At 41.6% G+C, this 20,221-nt stretch overlaps 1 protein-coding gene across 5 annotated transcripts in view; it reads left to right on the forward strand.

The window, feature by feature from the left end:
- TOR (target of rapamycin) overlaps nucleotides 1–20,221 on the forward strand; it is a 130,558-nt gene that overhangs the window by 60,559 nt on the left and 49,778 nt on the right. For all 5 annotated transcript variants that reach the window (XR_002283386.2, XR_016054453.1, XR_016054454.1 and 2 more), the window contains exons 33-35: nucleotides 16,001–16,110; nucleotides 16,205–16,378; nucleotides 16,461–16,526. Coding sequence is in view for 2 of the 5 variants with exons in the window: in XM_020676024.2 (XP_020531683.1) it covers nucleotides 16,001–16,110; nucleotides 16,205–16,378; nucleotides 16,461–16,526 (350 nt within the window). In the remaining 3 variants the exon portion in view is untranslated. The remainder of the gene's footprint in view (nucleotides 1–16,000; nucleotides 16,111–16,204; nucleotides 16,379–16,460; nucleotides 16,527–20,221) is intronic.

Below are 20,221 nucleotides of genomic sequence, written 5' to 3' on the forward strand. Positions count from 1 at the left end.
TTCCAATTGGTTTTGAATCCTGAGAGGAGGCCAGCCTGATAGACACGAGAGATGGAACGACGGAATATTTCAGCCGCAATAGTGAGCAGGAAGGGGGAAAGAGGGTCTCCTTGCCTTAGGCCCCTCGAGGAAGGGAAATAGCCGAACGGCGTTCCATTAATGATGATAGAGAAATGTGGGGTGGAATAACATCCACTCATCCACTTCCTCCATCTCTCCTCAAATCCCATTCTGGCCATGGACTCGTTCAGGACTAATCAGTCTACATGGTCATAGGCTTTTTCCCAGTCGATTTTGAAAATAAGCTCTGGTTTCTTGGTGAGATGTCTCGAATGAATGCATTCCTAGGCTACTAAAACACCAGCAAAGATTTGTCTGTCTTTGATAAAGGCTGATTGTGAAGGAGAGATGATAGATGGTAGAACAAGTTGCAGCTTAGAGGCTAGGACTTTTGCCATAATCTTGTAAGAAGAGTTGAGGAAGCTGATTGGGTGGAAGTCTTTGATTTCCTCAACTCCGTTTTTAGGGACAAGAGTGAGGAAGGTGGCATTCATAGCTTTGTTGAGAGTTCCCCTGTGGAAGAGCTCCTCAAAAAAGTTAAGTAAGGGTGAAAAATATCCCAAAACTCCTTGAAAGGGGCAATTGGGAAGCCGTCTGGCCCAGGGGCCTTGTCACTGGCTGAAGCATTTACAGCATTAAAGATCTCCTCTTCTGAGAAAGGCCGCTCTAACCAAGCAACTTGAACTTCAATGAGAGTAAGAAAGTCAAGGGTTTAAAATCTCGGTCTAGGGTCAGAGGGAGAAGAGTAAAGATTCTGAACGAACTCTAAGATTGGAAGTTGAAATTCACCTTGTTGGGTACGGTAGGAATTGTTGACTTTTAGCATCGAGATAGCATTGTCTCTTCTGTGGCAGTTGGCTATCCGATGAAAAAAGCCAGTGTTGTGATCCCCTGCTTTCAACCAGGCTGACCTCGATCTCTGGAACCAGTAGATTTGTTCTTTCTTAAGAGTAGGAAGATACTCCAATTTAGTCTTGGACCTAAGGTCCTGCTCAGAGGTAGACAGAGTTCTAGATTCTTCGATAAGGTCAAGGTTGTTGATAGTTTCTAGCAGGGTAGACTTTACGTGCGAGAAATTCCCAGGAATGGTTCTGCTCCAAGATTTGAGAGCCTTTTTGAGGAGTTGGAATTTTTTCTGTAGTATAAATCCAGCTTTCCCCGTAACTTGAGAGTCAAAAGAGTTCCATCAGGTTTGGATAAGGGCAGGTAGAGCCTTCTCGTGGAGCCAATGCATTCAAATCTGAAAGGACGAGGGCCCCTAGTGATAACATCGGTATCGAGCAGAATTGGATAGTGGTCTGAAGCAGGTTTAGGTAAGGCTAAGGAAAGTGATCTCGGAAATTGTTCCTCCCAATTGACAGAAATAAGGAATCTATCAAGTTTAGAAAGGGTGGGGTTGGTGCTGTGGTTGGACTGAGTATATCGGCATCCTTGAAGAGGAATGTCGATCAACTCATTGCGACTGATAAAATCTGAGAATGTCCTCTTTTCCCAGGAGACTGAGGAAGAGGAATTCATCTCATAAGACCATCGAACGACGTTGAAATTGCCGCCTGCACACCAAATGGGGTGTGGAAGGGATGCTATATGGGCCAGTTCAGACCACAACCGATGTCTGATGGTATGAGAAATCGTCCCATAGACGGCAGAGAATTTCCATGGGACACCATCAGATATATAAAAAATTCTCCTGTAAAGTGGGAGTTAAGAGCGAGGTCGGAAGGATCCCAGACCACCCAAATGCCTCCTAATGCCCCATTCACCGGCAAAGAGACCCATTGGCACGGTCTCCTACCCCAGATCCAATGAATGAGTTGGAGGTCAGGGTCTGGTAGTTTGGTTTCAAGGAGGGCCAAAATGGTAGGGGAGAATTTAGAGGTGAAGGCTTTGACTGTGTCTTTCCTAGAGGGCTGTCTGAGCCGTTTGATGTTCCATATGAATAGATTCATTTATAAGAGAAGAGAACAGGGGAGGAGGCCAGTCTGGGGGACCTCCTTGGACGGTCCATAGTGGAGGGGGAAGGCCGACAATCAATGGGCTTCCCAGGGAAGCTAAGGAAGAGAAAAGATTGCAAAGTTCTCTTTGGCCTCTGAGTCTCACCTACAACCTGCTTTGCGCGTCTGCCGTGATGAATCTGTGTGCACGTCCTCAGGACCGTTGTACTCAAAACCCATTATTCTGTGCATAGATCTCATTTTATCTTCTTCAGTATTGGTCCCGTCTTCAATATTCTCCTCGGCCACTTCGCTGTCTTGGGAAACGGAGGGGGTCGCCTTTTGTGCTGCAGGTTCAGTTGAGGACGAAAAAGGGGGTGGATGATGGAAGGGTAGAGATCAGAGGGTAGGCCAGTGTAGGTTGCAGAGGGTAGGGCAGGGAGGGGCAAAATGCTTGGGCTAGAGTTAAAAAGGATATGCTGGGGAGTCCCTGAATTCTCAGTAGTATCCACGAGTAGGAGAGGCAAAATAGGGGAAGGGTTAGTTAATGGTTGATGCTATGGATTAGTGTCAGGGATAGCAACAGGGTCGAGGAGTGCGGGAGTAGGGGGGTAGTTGATCGGGAGAAAGGATAAAGTAGGAAGGTAGGTGAGAAACTAGTGAGTCTGGATGGATGCGTAAGTGGAAAGCAAAAAGAGGGAATTGGGGGGCCAAACATAGTGAATAGTTTGGGCCTTGTGGATGTGGACCAGGTGTGGGGTAAAGGATAGGTGTGGTGCCAGAAGATCGACAATAGAAGCCGGCTTAGGAGGGGTGGGGTCTAAAGACTGGGCAGTAACAATGCCCGAAGGATAAGACTCTCGGTTCATCTTCTGTTGAGAGGAAGGCTTATGACCCAAGGGGAGAAGGAAGTCAAGGTTTAGGGGGTAGAAAGAGAGGGAGAGAGGTCAGGGAGAGGGAGGAGGAGAGATCAACCAAGAGGAAGACGGGGACAGGGGGGGGAGAGTCGCCTGTGTAGCAGATGGCCGAAAAGTATTGTGCACCATCTCAGGCCAGGGGTCGAGGCTCTGCGCCTGCACCAAGGACGTTGGAGGGGGCGAAACCGGGGTCGTAACAGTCTCTAACTCGTGGCTTTGCAGCTGCGAAGTGGAGTTCTGAGGGGGCTGGACCGGCCGAGAAGGGGAAGGCGAAGGGGTGAGGCCCAGCAAAGGTAACTGGTGGAAGAGGTTGGACTGACGCGCCGGCAGAAGTACTGAAGAGGCAGACAATGGAGACAATTGGGAGGGGTGAGACGACAGCGGTGGGGTAAGCGCAGTTGTGGGCTGGATGGCTGTCAGCTGGTTGGAGTACAGCGGCTCGAGGAGCTTAGAGGCTGACCCCTTGGGAGAAGAAGGGGGAAAGGCGGTAATGGGTAGGGACACCTGGCTGTGAAGGATGCAATGTGGAGCCCGAGGTCGGCAGATGGCAGGGGTTGGGCGGTTGTGATAGGCGCGGTACGGTAGAAGGCTATGCCGTTGCCAGGCGTGAGTGGTTAGGTGTCTCGAGGGGACGTGTGGCGGGCGATGGGGAGGAGTGAAGGGCAGAGGTAGCATAGGAAGACACGGTGGGAAAAGGAGGAAACGGCGGGTAAAAGAGGTGGGCCAGTTGAGAGCGTGTGAGGGGGATAAGAGGAAGATGGGCCGGGTCTGTCACCCTAGCCTCGAGAATGGTGGGGGGGGGAGGGCTCCACAATCACCTCTTTCTCAGATCATTGGATCAATTTGGGCTCGAGTGTTACCACTCCATCACTCGGATCGGAAGTCGAGTCAGATGAAGGGAACGCTTCCCAGGCGGACGCGTCCAGAATCGAAAGAGAGGCCAACCCCTTTCTCTGGGAACGGAGCTGTGGGCCAGAGCGCCATACCTTCTTATGGGGTAGAAGACTCGAGGGGGGCACCTTGGAAGAGGTTTTATCAGGTGGTCGCCGGCAGGGCCGTGCGTGGTTGTGTTTTTTCCTAGTCACCACCGTCCACTGCTGAGAAGAGGTTTTTGTTGAAGGAGCCAAATGGGATTGTTGAAGGAAATTGGGGGAGGGGGGGAAGCCGAAGTCCAGGAGGTTGAGATGGGGTGGAATAAAATATTGATTTCGAGCCATACCATTTGAGGAATCGAAGTGGTGTCTAGGACTTCCAGCAAGAGTCGAATGGAGCCCAAAGGTAAAGACTCCAGGGAGATCCAGTGGCTGGACACGAGTTTCCCGCAGGCTGCCGCTACTCTCTTAAAGGTCTCTGGTGACTACATGTGAAGCGGTAAGTGATGGATGGTGAGCCAAACCTTTTGTTTCTCGAAAGAGCCTTCTCTTGGTGACCACCACCGAAGGGAGCAATAGGCTCCTTTGAACGAAGGGTTAGAGGTTTTTAGAAGAGCTAGATTAGCTGCTTCTTGAGAGGAGAAGGAAAAAAGGAAATCTCCACAAGAGAGATGTCTACAAACCAAGTTGAGTTCTTCCTAGAGGCTTCTGGCCCACCTTTCGATTCCTCTTAAGTCATCTCGTTCCAGTTGAAAACTGCCAACTAAGGAACCTGAAAGTTTTTTGGTGAGTGTCTCTGTCTCCTCCGGGAGAGTGGTGATACAAAATGGTAGGTAGGGGGTGATCACAGGGGAGACTAGAACACTGCAAGGGACTCGAGAAGCTTTTGTTGATGGGTTAGGTTTGGGAGATGAAACAACTTGTACAAAAGAGGATTTGTGGGTAACAGCTGGTGGCGGAGGGTTCAGAGGGGGGGGACGAAGAAGATGTGTTTTAGGATACAAGGCATAGATGTTGCTCTAGGTGGTAGGAGGGAGGCAGGGACGATAGAGCGTCCTCCGAATCCTTCCTGTCATGGCGATTTGATGGGCATGGAGCTTGCACTTTTCTTCATAAGTTGGTTATTGTAGAGAGAGACAAGGTGTTTCCTATCTGGGTCAACTTATGGGAAAGTTGGACTTTCCTCTAAAGTGAGGTTGTGGCATCCTTCATAGAGAAGGAGGAGCCTCGAGAGATAGAATTGAGCTTTTAGTGAGAGAAATGGTTTGCTCATGCCTCGCATTAAGAGAGACGTTTGTTTCTTGTAGAGAAGTGGTTCCCATAAATATTTTGGCTGGTATCCCTTTTGTAGAGAGAAAGTTGATTTCTTGTTGCTCTCGCGTCTTTATCTTGAGAAATAAAGAGAAGGAAGAACGACATGTGATGTTGGTCAGGAGAGTGCTTTTAACGGTTGTTCGACTGTGTATTGTCGATGATTAGTAAGCTACCTTTTGTACCCTAAAATCTGTAATGTAACTCTCATCAGTAGAATGGATTTCTGTGTGCTATATCTATGGATATAGTTACATTTGTGACAAACCACGTAAGTTTCTTTGTTCGTTTTTGCATTTTTTGCCTTGCTCAATTTTTCTTGCTTGTTGCTTGTTTGTTGTTGGTTCTTTTTTTTTTTCTCACAATTTATTTGCCAAAAAATCAGCACATTCGGTTTTAGAGGTTCTACGCACAACATAGTGCATGTGATGGAATTGTTCTTGAAGAAAAGGAAAGTCCTGTCTATCTTCCTTTTAAGTTCTGGTTTATTTGCTCTATTATGGGAAGTAAAAAGAACAAAATGAGGGGTCCAAAAGGTCCCATTATTTGTTGAAAGATAAAATTGCCTGAAGTTTAGAAGAAGTAAAACAAGGGGAGAGAGAGCTAATGATTTTTGGATTTCTGCAATGAGATTTATGTTTTAATTCAGAGAAAAAAGAAATTCAAACACTACCCTCATTTTTTATGTAAGCAATAATTTCTGTGAAGAAGATGGCGTTTGGAAGTGATTCATGTGGAGATAAGTCTGCCAATATGCTTTCTGTTTATTTTTATTAGGTGTTCTAGGCAAGAGCTTATTGGGGCCTTGTAGAAATCCATGTTATTCTATTGACTGCTTGTTTTCTTGTTTTGGATTGTAGTGGATGAAAATTTCCAACATGTTGATATAACGTTTTTGGATTGGTTTGCTATTCATTGCATAGTTGTTCTTGTGAGAAAGGCTTTAATGACATAGATGGGTGTGCGGCTTTCCATTAAATGGAGACCAAGGAGCTTAGTGGAATTAGGATTTTTCTAGATTGTCTGCCTTAAGCCTTAATCTTAGAAGGGGCTCAGTGCACCTATAATGAAGGCTCCTTCTGATAGAGGTCAGTAGACGTTATAAGGAAATTAGATGCTTGAGTCACACATTGTAGGTCGAATCGATGAATTCCATCGTCTTTGTATGCAATAAATTTGGAAGATAGTGTCACTATAGTTTTGTGGGTTTCAACCTGAACATTGTACATGTATTTGGAAGTTTTGTATCATCTTATATACATTTCTTTGTGATCAATAAAGTTGGCTTATGTGAAAAGAACAAAAGTGGTATTGCTGATGAAAACCAGGCCACAAACATCATGTAGAGTCTTAAGTTTCTGTTGGGGTCATTCAGTTTCTTTTTAGCTTGTGCTTAGGGAGTTCAATGCTGAAGTATCCTTTGTTGCGAGGGACGTGGGGAATTTCTGTTAAGAGGGAGTGTTTATTTTGTTTTTCTGTTTTCTTTGTTTATTCCCCTATATGTCGGCACATTGTGTAACTTGCTGTAAACTCTTTAAATTTATTGATCAGTTAATTATAGAAGAGATTAGAGATCAAGAGTGACTATGGGATATCAATCATTTTCGTACTTGTTTGTTTGGCAAATTTTCATTTGATTGAATCTTGATTATGCTGTCAGAATGTGCATGCTGACTGATCTAAACTTTGTCTAGGATAAATCTTAATGACTTACCAGTTGCAACAGAGGGGAAAATCATTAATCAGAGTGGAGAAGGCCAAAATAAAACACTGGCTGATCTGTTGATTGATACAAATGCTGGCTATCTGAACCCAACTCTAAAATTTACCATGGAAAATTAGAGACTATTACGAGTGAAAGCCCTTGTACTCAATGTTGCTACTTCTTGGCGATGATCCATGACGTATTACTGCATGACGTATTACTGGATCTTGCTAATGCATATATTTAAACCTTTGACTGAGTGACAGACCTGTGTGTAATGCTGGCTTTCAAGGCATGTTTGCCTAGTCTTGCCATGCCCCAGCTTTGCTCACAGGCACAACACGCAAGCGTACACAAGATGCATATTCACACACACATGCATGCACACACCCACACAATATATATATATATATATATATATATATATATATATATATATATATATATATATATATATATATATATATATAAAATAGGAATTTATGAAAATTCACCTAACTCATCAATTTTTAACATTTTACGTGTTTTCAACAACTCCCACTCATGATTTTGTGATTTTGATGGGTCTTTGAAATTAAATTAAAAGAAATAGATAAAATGTTAAATAGTTAAGTTATACACACACAGAAATGTATATAATTAATTGAGCATTAAAAACATTCTTCAAAAAAATAAAATGAAGCAATAAAAACTTAAATTCCAGAAAAAAACCCAAAATTTGAAAGTACGAAAGTGCTGAATCACATTTCGTTCGTGTAACACAACCACAAATATGGTAGAATTGCGATTGTTTAATCTAGAGCTTACAAAGAATCATATCTAAAAGGTTTGGAATTGATTCGATTTTCTCAAAGCTTTTCCCCTTTTTGAAAAACAAAATTCTGCTTTCTTAGAAAGCAAAAAACACAAAACTGCCTGGGGCTCCTAGCTGCCTACCTAGGGTTGGCTAGACAAGGGGTCCCACTTTGCCCTAGACGTGGTGCCTAGTGTCTCTAGGCATTGGTCAGGAACAAGTGTATGAAAGGTGTGGCTATGTTGAACTCAAGGCGTTACGTTAAAAGTTTTTTATTTTACTTTTATTCCAAATCCATTTACATGTGCCACTATATCTTGCTGTAAACTAAAATAATACCCTAGATATAACCTAGGATCTTTATTTTTATTGTCAAAAGAAATAAAAACCATCCAGTAACTTTAAAGTAACTGCCACCATAATTTTTAACACAAAATAAATTCCTGAAAATTCATAGAAAATAATACTAAAAATTAATTAAAACTACTGAGAAGACTTAGTGGAAGATGTGTGGAGTTACCCTTTTAGGACTTGGTACACCCTACACCTGATTCCCTGACTGATGACACACTTTTACTCCCTCAGGTGTTGCTGGAAATTCTGTGATAGAGAAGCTTGGTAGGCAATACTTCTTTTTCTAGGGTTTTTAGAGAGCTCAAAATCAATTAGGGTTTATAGAAACCTTATGGGAACAAATTTGGGTTGAATATGTGAGTTGGTCTCTTTCTAGGCTGGGCTTCTTTCTTCTTCTTCAAAGTACATCAAACCTTAGCTACTCTTCTAGGATTTACATAATATCAGGTCTTCTCTTTTATTTAATGAAAGCTACTCAAATAAAGCAAGGGAGAGAAGGAGAGAGAGTAGCATGACTCTCTCTAAGGCAAAAAGAGTGGGGCATGTGGTTTCTAATTTTAAGAAAGAGAGAGAGAGATCTTGTTATGGGAGAGGGAAAATCTTGTAATGAGAGATGGGGTTCAAATAGTAACATGATATAGCTCCTCTTTTGAATAAGATTCCAATTTAAGTATGCCTTATCCAATTTCCAGCTTGACCCTTAGGATAATTTGAAAATCTGTGATGTGAGAGAGATTTAATCTGAGCCATCCATCCCACAAATTAGCCATCATGATTTTCGGTGGAAATTATCCCTTTAGATTTTGACCCAAGTCTAACTCCTATTTAAATTTGATATGCAATTAATTTTAAACATTATCTAGATCTCCCATAATAAAGGATGATGTGAGTTTTAAATAAATCCTACTAGAATAGGAAATCAAATCTTATTTAAAATAAAAATACACACATGTGGGGTTGGATCCTTGGTCCCACATGTGTTATTTTAAGTTTCGAAATTTCAGAAATACCGTTTTAATGAAAATTACAGCGAAATTAATATTTTAAAAATCTGAAAAAATATTTGAAAATCAAAGAAATATTAATGTTACCAAAATAAAATATACTAGGAGTGGATTGGTACCAATGGGTCAGAATTAGCAATGATAAGGGCACTTCACACACCCCAGAAACTATAATTCAGTACTGTTTTGTTATTCAACCCAATAAAGATCCATGACCCACTGTCTCAAAGTAGAGGCTCATGATTAACTTGTTAAGGTTGAATAATAAATATTGGGACCATGACCCTGGAATGTTGATTTCAGTTCCCCCTTTAAGAGCAAGTTTTAACGCTCCTCACCATAGTGCAAAGGGGGTTCTTTCTATGCACATGTACACGTCCCCCTCTATAGAGCTGCTTCTCAATAATGCGGTTGTCATGTGTACATGCCATATGGAATTTTGTTGAGGCTTTGGCCTTTGCTCTCGCAGACCTACAACCGCACACAAGAAACCACGCAGTTCCCCTGACCTATAAATATCATCTCTGGGAATCTCTCGGACCTTAACAAGGGATGAACCACTACAAATCCTTCTCGGTTGTGCCACATGCTTAAGGGTAAAGGTTTTGGACATGATCAGTGCCATAAACCGCCCGACCCTTGGTCAGTTAACACACACTCTCACTGAAGTGCATAGTCCACTATAAATATCATTTTTACAAGCTCTTTAGGCCTTTAAAGGCCACAAAAACCCAACAGTGTAACCTTTCATTGGTGAATTTGAGCTGATATGATAGTTATTAAAATAACCGAAACAATTGGAAAGAATAAAGAGGAGTGTGGTTTGGATCAATGTGGTCAGCACTTGATTGGTACGAAGAGCCGTAGTTTCCTAAACTCAAAAATGTAAAGTTTATTCAATTATTTTTTCCTTCTAAATCCAAAACATAGAAATCTTGAAAGTAAACAGCACAAAATTACTTGGTTCAATGTTGGTCGGAATCTAATGAGATATCTGGTTGCAATCTTGCGACAAAGGTTGAGAGAGACAGAGAGAACTTTTGGATGAAGGCAATAAAGCATAGCAAAAGCTTCTCTCGCTAAAATTGTATTTTATGCCTCCCTTTAAACCATAATGCCTAAATTTACCAATATGCCCTTTAGAAACCAAAAAGCCAAAAATATACTCCCTAAAACTAGTTTTGTAAAAACAAGGAAAAAGGGGCAAATAATTTTTATTTCGTCCCTTAGGGTGATCAGACTAGACATGGCTTCGGTTTACTGGTTTCCAATTCGAATTGGCTGGTCCAGTCTGGTTTGACAACGTTGGGTACTTTTGCAATGGTATATGGTGATGATTTGAGAGAGGGTTGGCTACTGGTTGGGTCTAGCATTTCCCGTACCCGGACCCAAAATACTTTCTATGAACTCAGACTCGGGCCTGTACCCTACGGGTCCAATTTAAATCTACCCGTACTTGTACTCGATGGATAGTGTTGGACCCGGGGCTCGTACTGGTACCCGACATTGGCCCAATGAGGGGCTTCGGAAATAATTAAATGCCCCCCACCTATTTCTTTCTATTTCCATCGATGTGGGACTACTCTTTCTATCTATAGAAGATGGTACATGCACATAGGGTTGGGGCTAGAGAGAGATAAAAACTCATGACGCACCGAAGTAATTGGCTAGCACCAGGCTGACACTAAAGTAAAAACTCACACCCTAATAATGAGGCAAGATGCCCTCATTTCCTTAACGTTCTCTCTCTATTAATGGGCTGGCGTCAGGCTGGCATGCAAGATGCACCAACTCATGTTTCTCACGTTAAGATCTCCCTCTCTTATTGACATGGGATTAATCGCACAACGAAGAGGTGTGTAGAATCCCTGGGTTGCATGCTTTATAAAAGCGTGGGGGAACTTAAAGTTGCTATAAAAAATTAAATCATGCAATATAATAAAATTAAGGTTAAATTATATATAATAAATACGGGTCTGGGTACCTGTTGGGTCGGATATAGGCATACTCGTACCTGTACCTAGGATTGTTCGGCCAAATTAGGTGGGATATCTCTTGGCACCCGCCTAGGTGCCCCACCTAGAGGTGGCAATGCCCCTTGTTGAGGGCATTTTTTAATACAAAAAGGAAAAATTATGGGTTTTAGGTTCATTTTAATCCTAAAACCCATTAGAGCCTATTTTAGAGAGAGAAAACCCCAAAAAACTAGTTTTTGGTGGATTTCCATAAGATCGAAGGGTTTCTCAAAATTACAAGAAACTGATCTATGCATCACCCATTGTTATTAGATTTAGTTTTGGATCTTTTATATATCTATTAGAGGGTTTTGTAGAAGTTTTAGAAGATTTTGAGTCTTTAAAATCTTTGAGTAATTGGATATGAACTTGTGGTTATGGAGTATGGAGGAGTGTGTGCTATGTGGATTGTGTACTATACATTTGATGTGCCCTAAATCTCTAGTTCTTATGTGTTGTACAATTATACTTATATTGTTAGACTATTGAGACATTTTTCTTTTTACTGGGCTGTTTAGGTTCTGGGTGCTCGCCTAGGAGTTGGGCGGCCTGGACCCCCCCGGTCGCCTTGCACTTTTTGAAACATTGGTGGTATTTATTGCATGACTATATAGTCCTGATTTTGGAACGTCCAACATCGAACTGGCATTGCCCTTAAATTAATGCTGGAATTTTGTCCTTTCAAGGCCTTAAATTCAGACATTTTTATGGCTCTTAACTTTAGTGGGTGTAAAAGAGCTATATGATTCTAGGATCTTGGCTCACTGAGACTAAGAGTCATGGAACTGCGATTTAGCTATGAGGAGGATTTATATGCATGGGAGGTATTGCGAGGGTTGACGGTTGCTTCTTAGTGAGGGTCGGTTGTTATGTTTGTGCCTCATGAATGAGTGATGGGCCAGGGCGATGTGATTTATGTGTTTATATGAACTTGATGACAATGTAGCCTTGTATGGGAAGGTTAGGGCCAATAGAGGACATTGGACTAAATCCTTGACTCTTAGAACCTTCTCGTAGCATGTGCACATATAGTCGCAATGCATAGGAAGCCGCTGTTCCAGGGATCAACTGGTTAGAGGTATGCACATGTGCTAAGAGAGGAACCCCTGCACCATGTGTGTGCATGTCCTTTAGCGGGTGCACTTGAAATCCACTTCTATTTTGGGATTTAGGGTCACATATTGGTTTGACTTTAGTATGTTGAGATAATGAGCCCCTGATTATACACTGAGGGTCATGAGTGGGTCATACTAGGAAGATGGCTATGGATTCCAAATTTAGCCGAGTGGAATACTCCAATTCGTGATTCAACTCCAAGGATCTTAATTTCCCTTGGAAATGTTTTTAAACAATGCCAAAATGATTTACTTTGACGGATAATCATTAAGGTGATTTTTGTGGATTTGTGAGAATCTTTTCGGATTTTTCTGGGCCAGAAAATATGTTTTTGGGAATTATTAGGAAGAAATGACAAACAAAGACATTCCCCCAGGACCTATATGGGCCATCCAAATGGCCAATGGGTGTCCACGTGGTGGCTTGGGGGGTCCCTTGTCACCTCCTCATGAGACTCCCATGTCATATTGTTGTTTGTTGTTTTAATTTGTGGTATTTTGTGAAATATGAGATTTTGGAAAAAATATTTTTAGCACATGTCTAATGCCTAGGTTTGTGCACATGTGTGGAGGATTGTGGAAGAGTTATAGGGTTTGTAATTACAAGCCTAACCCTAATGGCATACGGTAAATGTGCAATTAACCACCTAGCTTATGTGGCATGATGTCATTAGCTTCTACATGCTCTTATAAAATGGAAGGAACTTTTGAGATTTGCTTTTGGCTATGATATTTTGAAATTACCATAAAGGTACATACCCTCCATCTTGGTTTTAGTTTTATTGAATATAAAGAGCATGAGTAGTTTAATAATGAGGGAAATTTGAGTGAATTAAAGGAGGATAATGATGCTTAAATCCATATCACACATCTTGATGACATGATTGTGGATGGTGGGCTAGGATCAAGCTTCTCTTTATAGCCATTGGAAGATGGCATGAGGCTAAGATCCATCAATCTAGATGCATCTCCACACTTTAGGGTTAGAAGCTTATAAATAACCCCTTGAGCCTTGATTTCACATATGAGTTCACAAACACACGCACTCTCTGTCTAAATGTGTGGCATGCTCATAGCAAGTTTCCTCTTCCTTTCTTTCTCTAAATAGCTACCTTCAAATTAAGGTGAGAGAGAGCTCCATTAAAGGTTTTATATTTCTTCAAGCCTTGAACAATTGAGTAAGATCTCTTTCTTTTTCATTGATCCATATAGTTTCTCCTTGCGGTAAATTTTCAATTACAGCAACATCTCTTTATCCTTTGTGAATAGATCTTTGATCCTTTGAATCATCTTTGATCTCCCTTGATCCATATAATTAAAGACATCATCTATGCATATTTTGATCTAGTTTCCATAAGCTTTCCTCTTTGATATTTGGAGTTATTTTGACTGATATTTCTCTAAGATTTTGATGATCATATCAGTCACTTAGATCTTCATTTTGATCCCTTGAATTGTAGGTTTTATAGGAGGAGACTATGCCCAAATTTTGTGGACCGAATTGTGAACTCAATTGAAACGGTTCTGTGTTTTAAGAGCCCGTTTTTCTCCCACGTTTTTCCCACTTGATTTGATCTCTAGATATTTGTAAATCTTTCCATGTTTTAAGTGTGTATCAATAGATGCTTGGCTTCCCACTTGATAGATGATGGATTGGCCCGATTTTGAGCTATGCCATCTCATGTCACCCAATGGCATATAGCTAAAATCCAAAGTTGTAAACCAGGGCACTCAAGAGTTCCAATTGGCTTCCCATGGTCGTGATGCATTGCACACTTGAGCATTTGTATGTTGATGTAATGGAGATCATGTTGTGATGAGTTTTATGAGTTCATTGATGTATAATTTTTCCTTGTAAATTTGAGTGGAAAGAAAAGAGTCTCTATACACTACATCGACTTGGTGAGAGATATGTACGATCTCTTACTAGTGTACGAACAATTAGTGGTGAGACGAGTGAGTTTTCAGTGACAATAGGTTTACATCAGCCTCTTTGTTTTAGTTATGGACGACTTAGCTAGGCACCTACAAGATGAGGTACCATGGTGCATGTTCGCAAATGACGGTTTTTATCGATGAGAACCAAAACAATGTTAACACAAAGTCAGAAGTTTGGATGGATGCACTAGAATCTAAAGGTTTCAAAATTAGCTGGATTAAGAGAAAGTAAATGGAATGCAATTTTAGTAACAATAGGAGTAGAAACGATGAAATAGTTAAGATTGATGCCGATGAATCACCAAAAAGATCGCACTTTCGATATCTTGAGTTGATAACCATGAAAATAAAGAGATTGAGGAAGATGGGGCACATAGAATTGGAGCTGGGTAGGTGAAGTGGAGATGTGCAACTGGAATTTTATGTGATTGTCGTGTACCAATGAAGCTGAAGGGCAAGTTTTATAGGACAGCTGTGGGACTAACTTTGCTTTATGGGGCGGAATGTTGGGCGGTCAAAAAGCAATATACCCATAGAATGAGTGTAGCAGAGATGAAGATGTTGAGATGGATGAGTTGCAAGACAAGAAGAGATAGAATTCGAAATGAATTCATTCAGAGAAATTACGTATGGCGCCAATAGACGAGAAGATTAGAGAGAGTTGATTTAAGTAGACTGGTGATTTGTGGCGCAGACCTAGTATAGCACTTGTTAGGATGCGCGAGTTAGTTCAAGTGGAAGGCTAAAAAATGGGCAAGGGGTTGGTCAACAGGACATGGTTGGAAGTAGTGAGAAAAGATATGGGGGAATATGGTCTCACTGAGGGTATGGCTCTTAATAGAGCAAAATAGCGGATCAGGATTCGTGTAGCCGACCCCAATTTATTTGGGAAAAGGCTATGTTGATGATGAAATTTGAATAGTGTAGAATTTTCAAATGCACACTATACATATGTAGTTTGATGATCTCCTTTTGTGGCTTGCTTTGTTCATGTGTAAGGGACCCTAATTGAGTTGTATCCTTTCATTTGAGTGTATTTTGAAGTCAATTGCTCACATTAGTTGCAGTGACCTTGTTGTAATTTGATTTTGCAAGTTGTTTTTTCAAGCGTATTAAAACAATTCGTGCTGTATTGTCTTGTATTTTGTCTACATTGTAGCCCAAGTCAAGAGAATTTGTTCTATACACACCAAATCGGTGGTACATCATGAGTTAAAAAACTGTCAACATAGGTGTTTAAAGTTATCTATCTTGTTGTATTTTACTTTAGAGCTTAAGAAGCTCACGTCAATAATGATCTGTATCTAGTGGTTTAAGTGTCGTACTTAATGATATTCCTAAAATAAGGTTTCTGTTTTCTGCAAATTCTTTGCCATATATATATATATATAGATGTTTCAAGAAGAGGAGTTCTACAAATTATCTGATGCTGCAGTTTGCAACAATGGAGCCTTTTTTAAATTTCCTTTTATCATGGTTTAAGGTTGAGTCAACCGGTTATTCTTGGAACTCCTTTCCTAAATATGCTTTACCCAATCGAAATTGATGATACAGGAATTGAGGCTAACATTGAAGGACATGAGGTAAAATTTACCTTTATAGATAAGCCCCGTGTTCATGAAATAAATAATATTAAGAATAAAATCTCTACAAAGGAGAAATTCCTCCATTATCTAAAAGAAGAAATTAAGTACAAGACCATTGAGGAAAAAATGTTATCTCCAGAATTACAACATAAAATTAGTACTTTTATAATAGTTCTTGAAAAAGAAATATGCTCCGATGTCTCTAATGCTTTCTGGAATAGAAAGAAAGCAACACATATATATATATATATATATATATATATATATATATATATATATATATATATATATATATATATATATATATATATATATTTGTGTGTGTGGTGCTTCTTTCCTTTTATTGTTTTCATGGGGATTTTAATATTTGTTCCTTATGATCTTGGTATTGCACAGGGAGAATGCGGTGCCTAGCTGCATTGGCCCGTTGGGAAGAGCTTAGCAACCTCTGCCGAGAGTACTGGACCCCAGCTGAGCCAGCTGCCCGATTAGAAATGGCTCCAATGGTTTGAGATATGCTTTTATGTGTGAGAATATTGATGCTGATTTCAGTTTATATTATTTATGTTTCCCTTGGACCCCTTGACATTCTGTATGCAGGCTGCTAGTGCTGCGTGGAACATGGGAGAGTGGGATCAAATGGCAGAGTATGTTTCTCGATTAGATGATGGTGATGAAACAAAACCACGGATTTTAGGGAATACTGCAACAAGTGGTGATGGAAGTAGCAATGGTGCTTTTTTCCGAGCTGTTTTACATGTTCGTCGAGGCCAGGTTAACTTCCTTTCTCTTCCATTTCTTTCATATTTTGTTTAAGATAAGCATATTTCTTATGTTAACCATTTTTTGGTTCCAGTATGACGAAGCTCGGCAGTATGTTGAGAGAGCGAGGAAGTGTTTGGCAACAGAGCTCGCAGCTCTGGTAAGTATCTTAGAAAACCTACCTAGGTTTGTTCTTGCACGCTTTATTTTTATCTCCATTGGTCATGCCAGTGAACATGTTGCATCAATGTTCCTCGTTCTCTCTTTTCCTGCTCCACAGTTAGTGGCACCTCAGTTTAGACTGGGCTACTCCTCCCACTTCAGAAACTAATGCTCTTAATGTGTTGCCTCTTAGAATGTGGTTATTGCTACCTCTTCTGCTTCAGTGGATTACTTGTGGTTGTTATGGAGGTTATTTTTCTTGCAATATTCATTTTATATATCGAGGCATGGAACTGGTTTGATATAGTCACAACATGCACCCTTATATGTGAATGCTTTTATGATTTACACAAATCACATACAATTTCAATGACATTTTATTACTGTGGATATCGAACTTCTGATTATGTTGGTGACCGCAGATGTTACTATTTCAGTGCTAATGTTTCAGAAATGATTTAAGGATTAGTTGAAGCATTTGGCCCTTCCCTTCGAGGAGAGAGCTTGGGCTTTGCATTAAAGAAAGAAAGCAAGATACAGGGTTATTTTGACTGCCTTCTTGCCTTTAGATTGGTGGCCTTGTTATGTGTGTTTGTGTGCATGTGTGTGGGTGCACTCTTCGGATTACTTTCAGAAAACCATTTTGATAAGTTCATTTGAAAATTGTTTGCATTTTAAAAGTTCAATCCAAATAGTTTTCCTTACAAAATTCCTATTGGGGACCATTCCTTTTATTTCTCCTTTGGTAAATGGGAATTGATTCCCTGTTAGGTGTGTGCAAGGGTTCAAACTCTTCAATCATGTTGGGAATGAATATGGAGTTGGATTGTCATGGTTGAGCAAATTCTTGCACTGCTTGAGTTCTAGGGGTTTGATTCAATTTGATCTGTATATGTCTTCATTCCGCCCTTCATTCAAGTGGTTGTTTTCTTTGCCAAACTGCCCAAGGCCTCTGCTGTTTTCGATCCAATCGTAGATTCTATGCTTGTCATACCTGTGCTCTTTTTCCGTTCCCCTTTTTTGGCACTTTGTTGCAAGTTTTTGTTGAGATGTTTGATACTGCTTTAGGAACATAGATTTCTAATTTTCTCAATAAAAGAAATTGACTATTGAGAAGATGATATACGTTTGCATTATGAACCTTCGATTTAAATATTGAACACTTTTGGATATTAGTGATGAATTGTCTCATTTCCTCATTATGTTTTGAATCCTCTTATGGACAAATAATTCTGGTCCAATAGAATACCAAATTCTATGGTAGATTTTCTTCTTTACGTTCATTCCTACCAATTCGGCAGCATTTAGGGCAAAGATATAATTAACATCACTTATCTTCCTCAAGCCTTAGTTCGTCCCTTTGGGTGTTTTTGAATCTACGAGTGTGGAGCTGGGGCGACCTCTTTCTTGGGAGATCCTAGTTGTGTCTGAAACACCACTGTATGAGGAGTAATACTGGACGAAATAGGTCCATATCCTTGTAAAATAGCTCCCATCTCAACCAATTGGACTTTAGCAACCTGGGAAAGATGCAATTGAGAATGTACTTTTCATCCTTGATTGTTATCAGCTCTTTCTTTTTTGTCTTAAGAATTAGTACATTCATCATTCATGCCTCGTTGCATTCATGTATGAGAAGGAACCCTGTTCCCTTTAGCTATAGGATGGTTATAGTATCTTTTTCCTTTCTTCAAATAGTTCACTCGCTTTATTGTTGCTTATGTAGTTAAAATAAGATATTTAGAAAGTGGCCGCAAGCATTCATGAATAACAGCTCGATCATGTCATTTTGTAAGATTTATTTCTTATGGGGTAGCATCACTAACTCTTGCTATGTCATGGATTTCTTATAATCAAAAGAAGCTCATTGTATTCTGTTTTTTCCAATGTGCTGTTAGTAAATAAAACTGTCAGTTCAATCGTCTCATATTAAACTGAATGTGGACAAGAAAGTCAGTCTAGGAGAATGTGTCAAAGATATCCGCGCAACGACATGCATGTTCGGGATTTGCTAGTCTACCTGGAGGATGGAGCAAGTAGGCAGTTGGCGGTGATTGGGTTCGCATGAGAGTCATGGAGGAATAGTCCTTAACAAAAGTAAAAGATTACAAATTTTGTTCCCTAGGATATCTGCTCATGTCATTTTCATGGGCTTTCTTTAAAAGATTCTTAGCATTAAATAGGAAAAATGTGGCAATTGCTTCTTTAAATCAATTACCTGAACTTGGATAACTATATTGTTCTTCCAGGAGCTATGTAGGTGCACAGTTCTCGCACCGCTGCTCAAACAATAAGCATTTCACCAAGTGAGTCTTTGTAATGTTAGTGTTGAATCTCCAAACAGCCCTACTTATCATGTCTCTCCGTCTTCTTCCACCTTGTCCCCTGCCTCATGCGGAACGACGGGTCCCCAGCCAATCCCTCCTCCCCTCTCGCCACCTGCTACCTCCTCTTTGCCCTTAGGTGTCCCGGCCCTTGAGCCCGACTTTGGCCCACTTACTACGTCGACCCTCTCTACCCCCTCTCTGGTGACACCTATTACTTCCCACCTACCCACCTTGGTAGCAGTACCCATGCCGCCGTCTCTTGCCCTAACCCTCAACCCCTTTGGGGACACTTGTCCACCAACTCCTCCCCCCCTCCTCGAGATCTCCCCCCTTCCACCCTACCCCCTGCTCCCTCCCTTCTCTCTCCCACCCCCACCTTTCTCCTCATGCACCTCTCCCTCACTCTACCCTTGCTCTTCCACCTTTTGACAAATCACCTCTCTCCCCCCTCCCCCACATTTCTCTTTCCTCTCCTAGGCCAACCCTTTCACCACATCTCCTCTGGGCGTCTGTACCTCTCCAGCCCCGGCAAGGTGATTCCTCTCCTCAGGTTGATCTGTCACCCTTAGAGACCCCTTCTTCAGCAGGCGAGCACCCTGTGTCTCCACCATCCTCGTTCAACTTTGTCTTTGGGATCTCCAACCCCCTCTTTCCCCCGGCACCTACCAAATCCTCTTCTTTTGGGCCTCCGTTGGACACCCCTCCATCTTTGGCGTGGCTCTGCTTCCTCGCTGCCAATCCTTGTCGTCCACTCCCTTGACCCACCCCTCCTGACCCCGAAGTTTTGGCTTCCATTCTACCCCACCTCCACTATGCTCCCATCCTAACCCCCATTTGCCAGGTTAGAACTGAGCTCTTCCCTAATCCCCTGCCTCTTACGGCTTCTCTCGGTCCACTCCCTGCTCTTGAAGTTGCGACCCATGTTCCTCTGTACCCCTACCAGGTCCCTGCTGCCCTACCTTACCACGACCCCCTCCCATTTCCAGCCGCCCTTTATCCTCGCCTCCTCCCCTTCCCGTCTGGCCTTGTTCCATCGAACCCTAACATGCTCACCTTCAGAGTACCATCCTCCCATGCTCGCCTCCTCTTCAGAAATAGTGTTCCACTACCTCTCCCCTCAACCTTCTGGCCCCTATCCCCTATGCTCGATACGGCTTCACCCAGTGCTTGTGGACCCTCTCTCTCCTTCTTCCCCTATTTTGGAGCCCCTGGCCTCTCCCAACACCCCTATTTTGGAGCCCCTGGCCTCTCCCAACACCCCTGTCTCTGTGCCCTCTAATCCTTCTGCTCCTGAGGTTCCCGCAACCTCTTCTACCCCTGGAACCCTAACTCTCCCCCTTGCCCTCTACCCTTTGATCTGCCTCAA

Source organism: Amborella trichopoda, chromosome 4 (assembly GCF_054954075.1).
Source record: "Amborella trichopoda isolate Santa Cruz 75 chromosome 4, AtrichopodaSantaCruz75HAP2 v2.0, whole genome shotgun sequence".
In the NCBI taxonomy this organism is placed as follows: domain Eukaryota; kingdom Viridiplantae; phylum Streptophyta; class Magnoliopsida; order Amborellales; family Amborellaceae; genus Amborella; species Amborella trichopoda.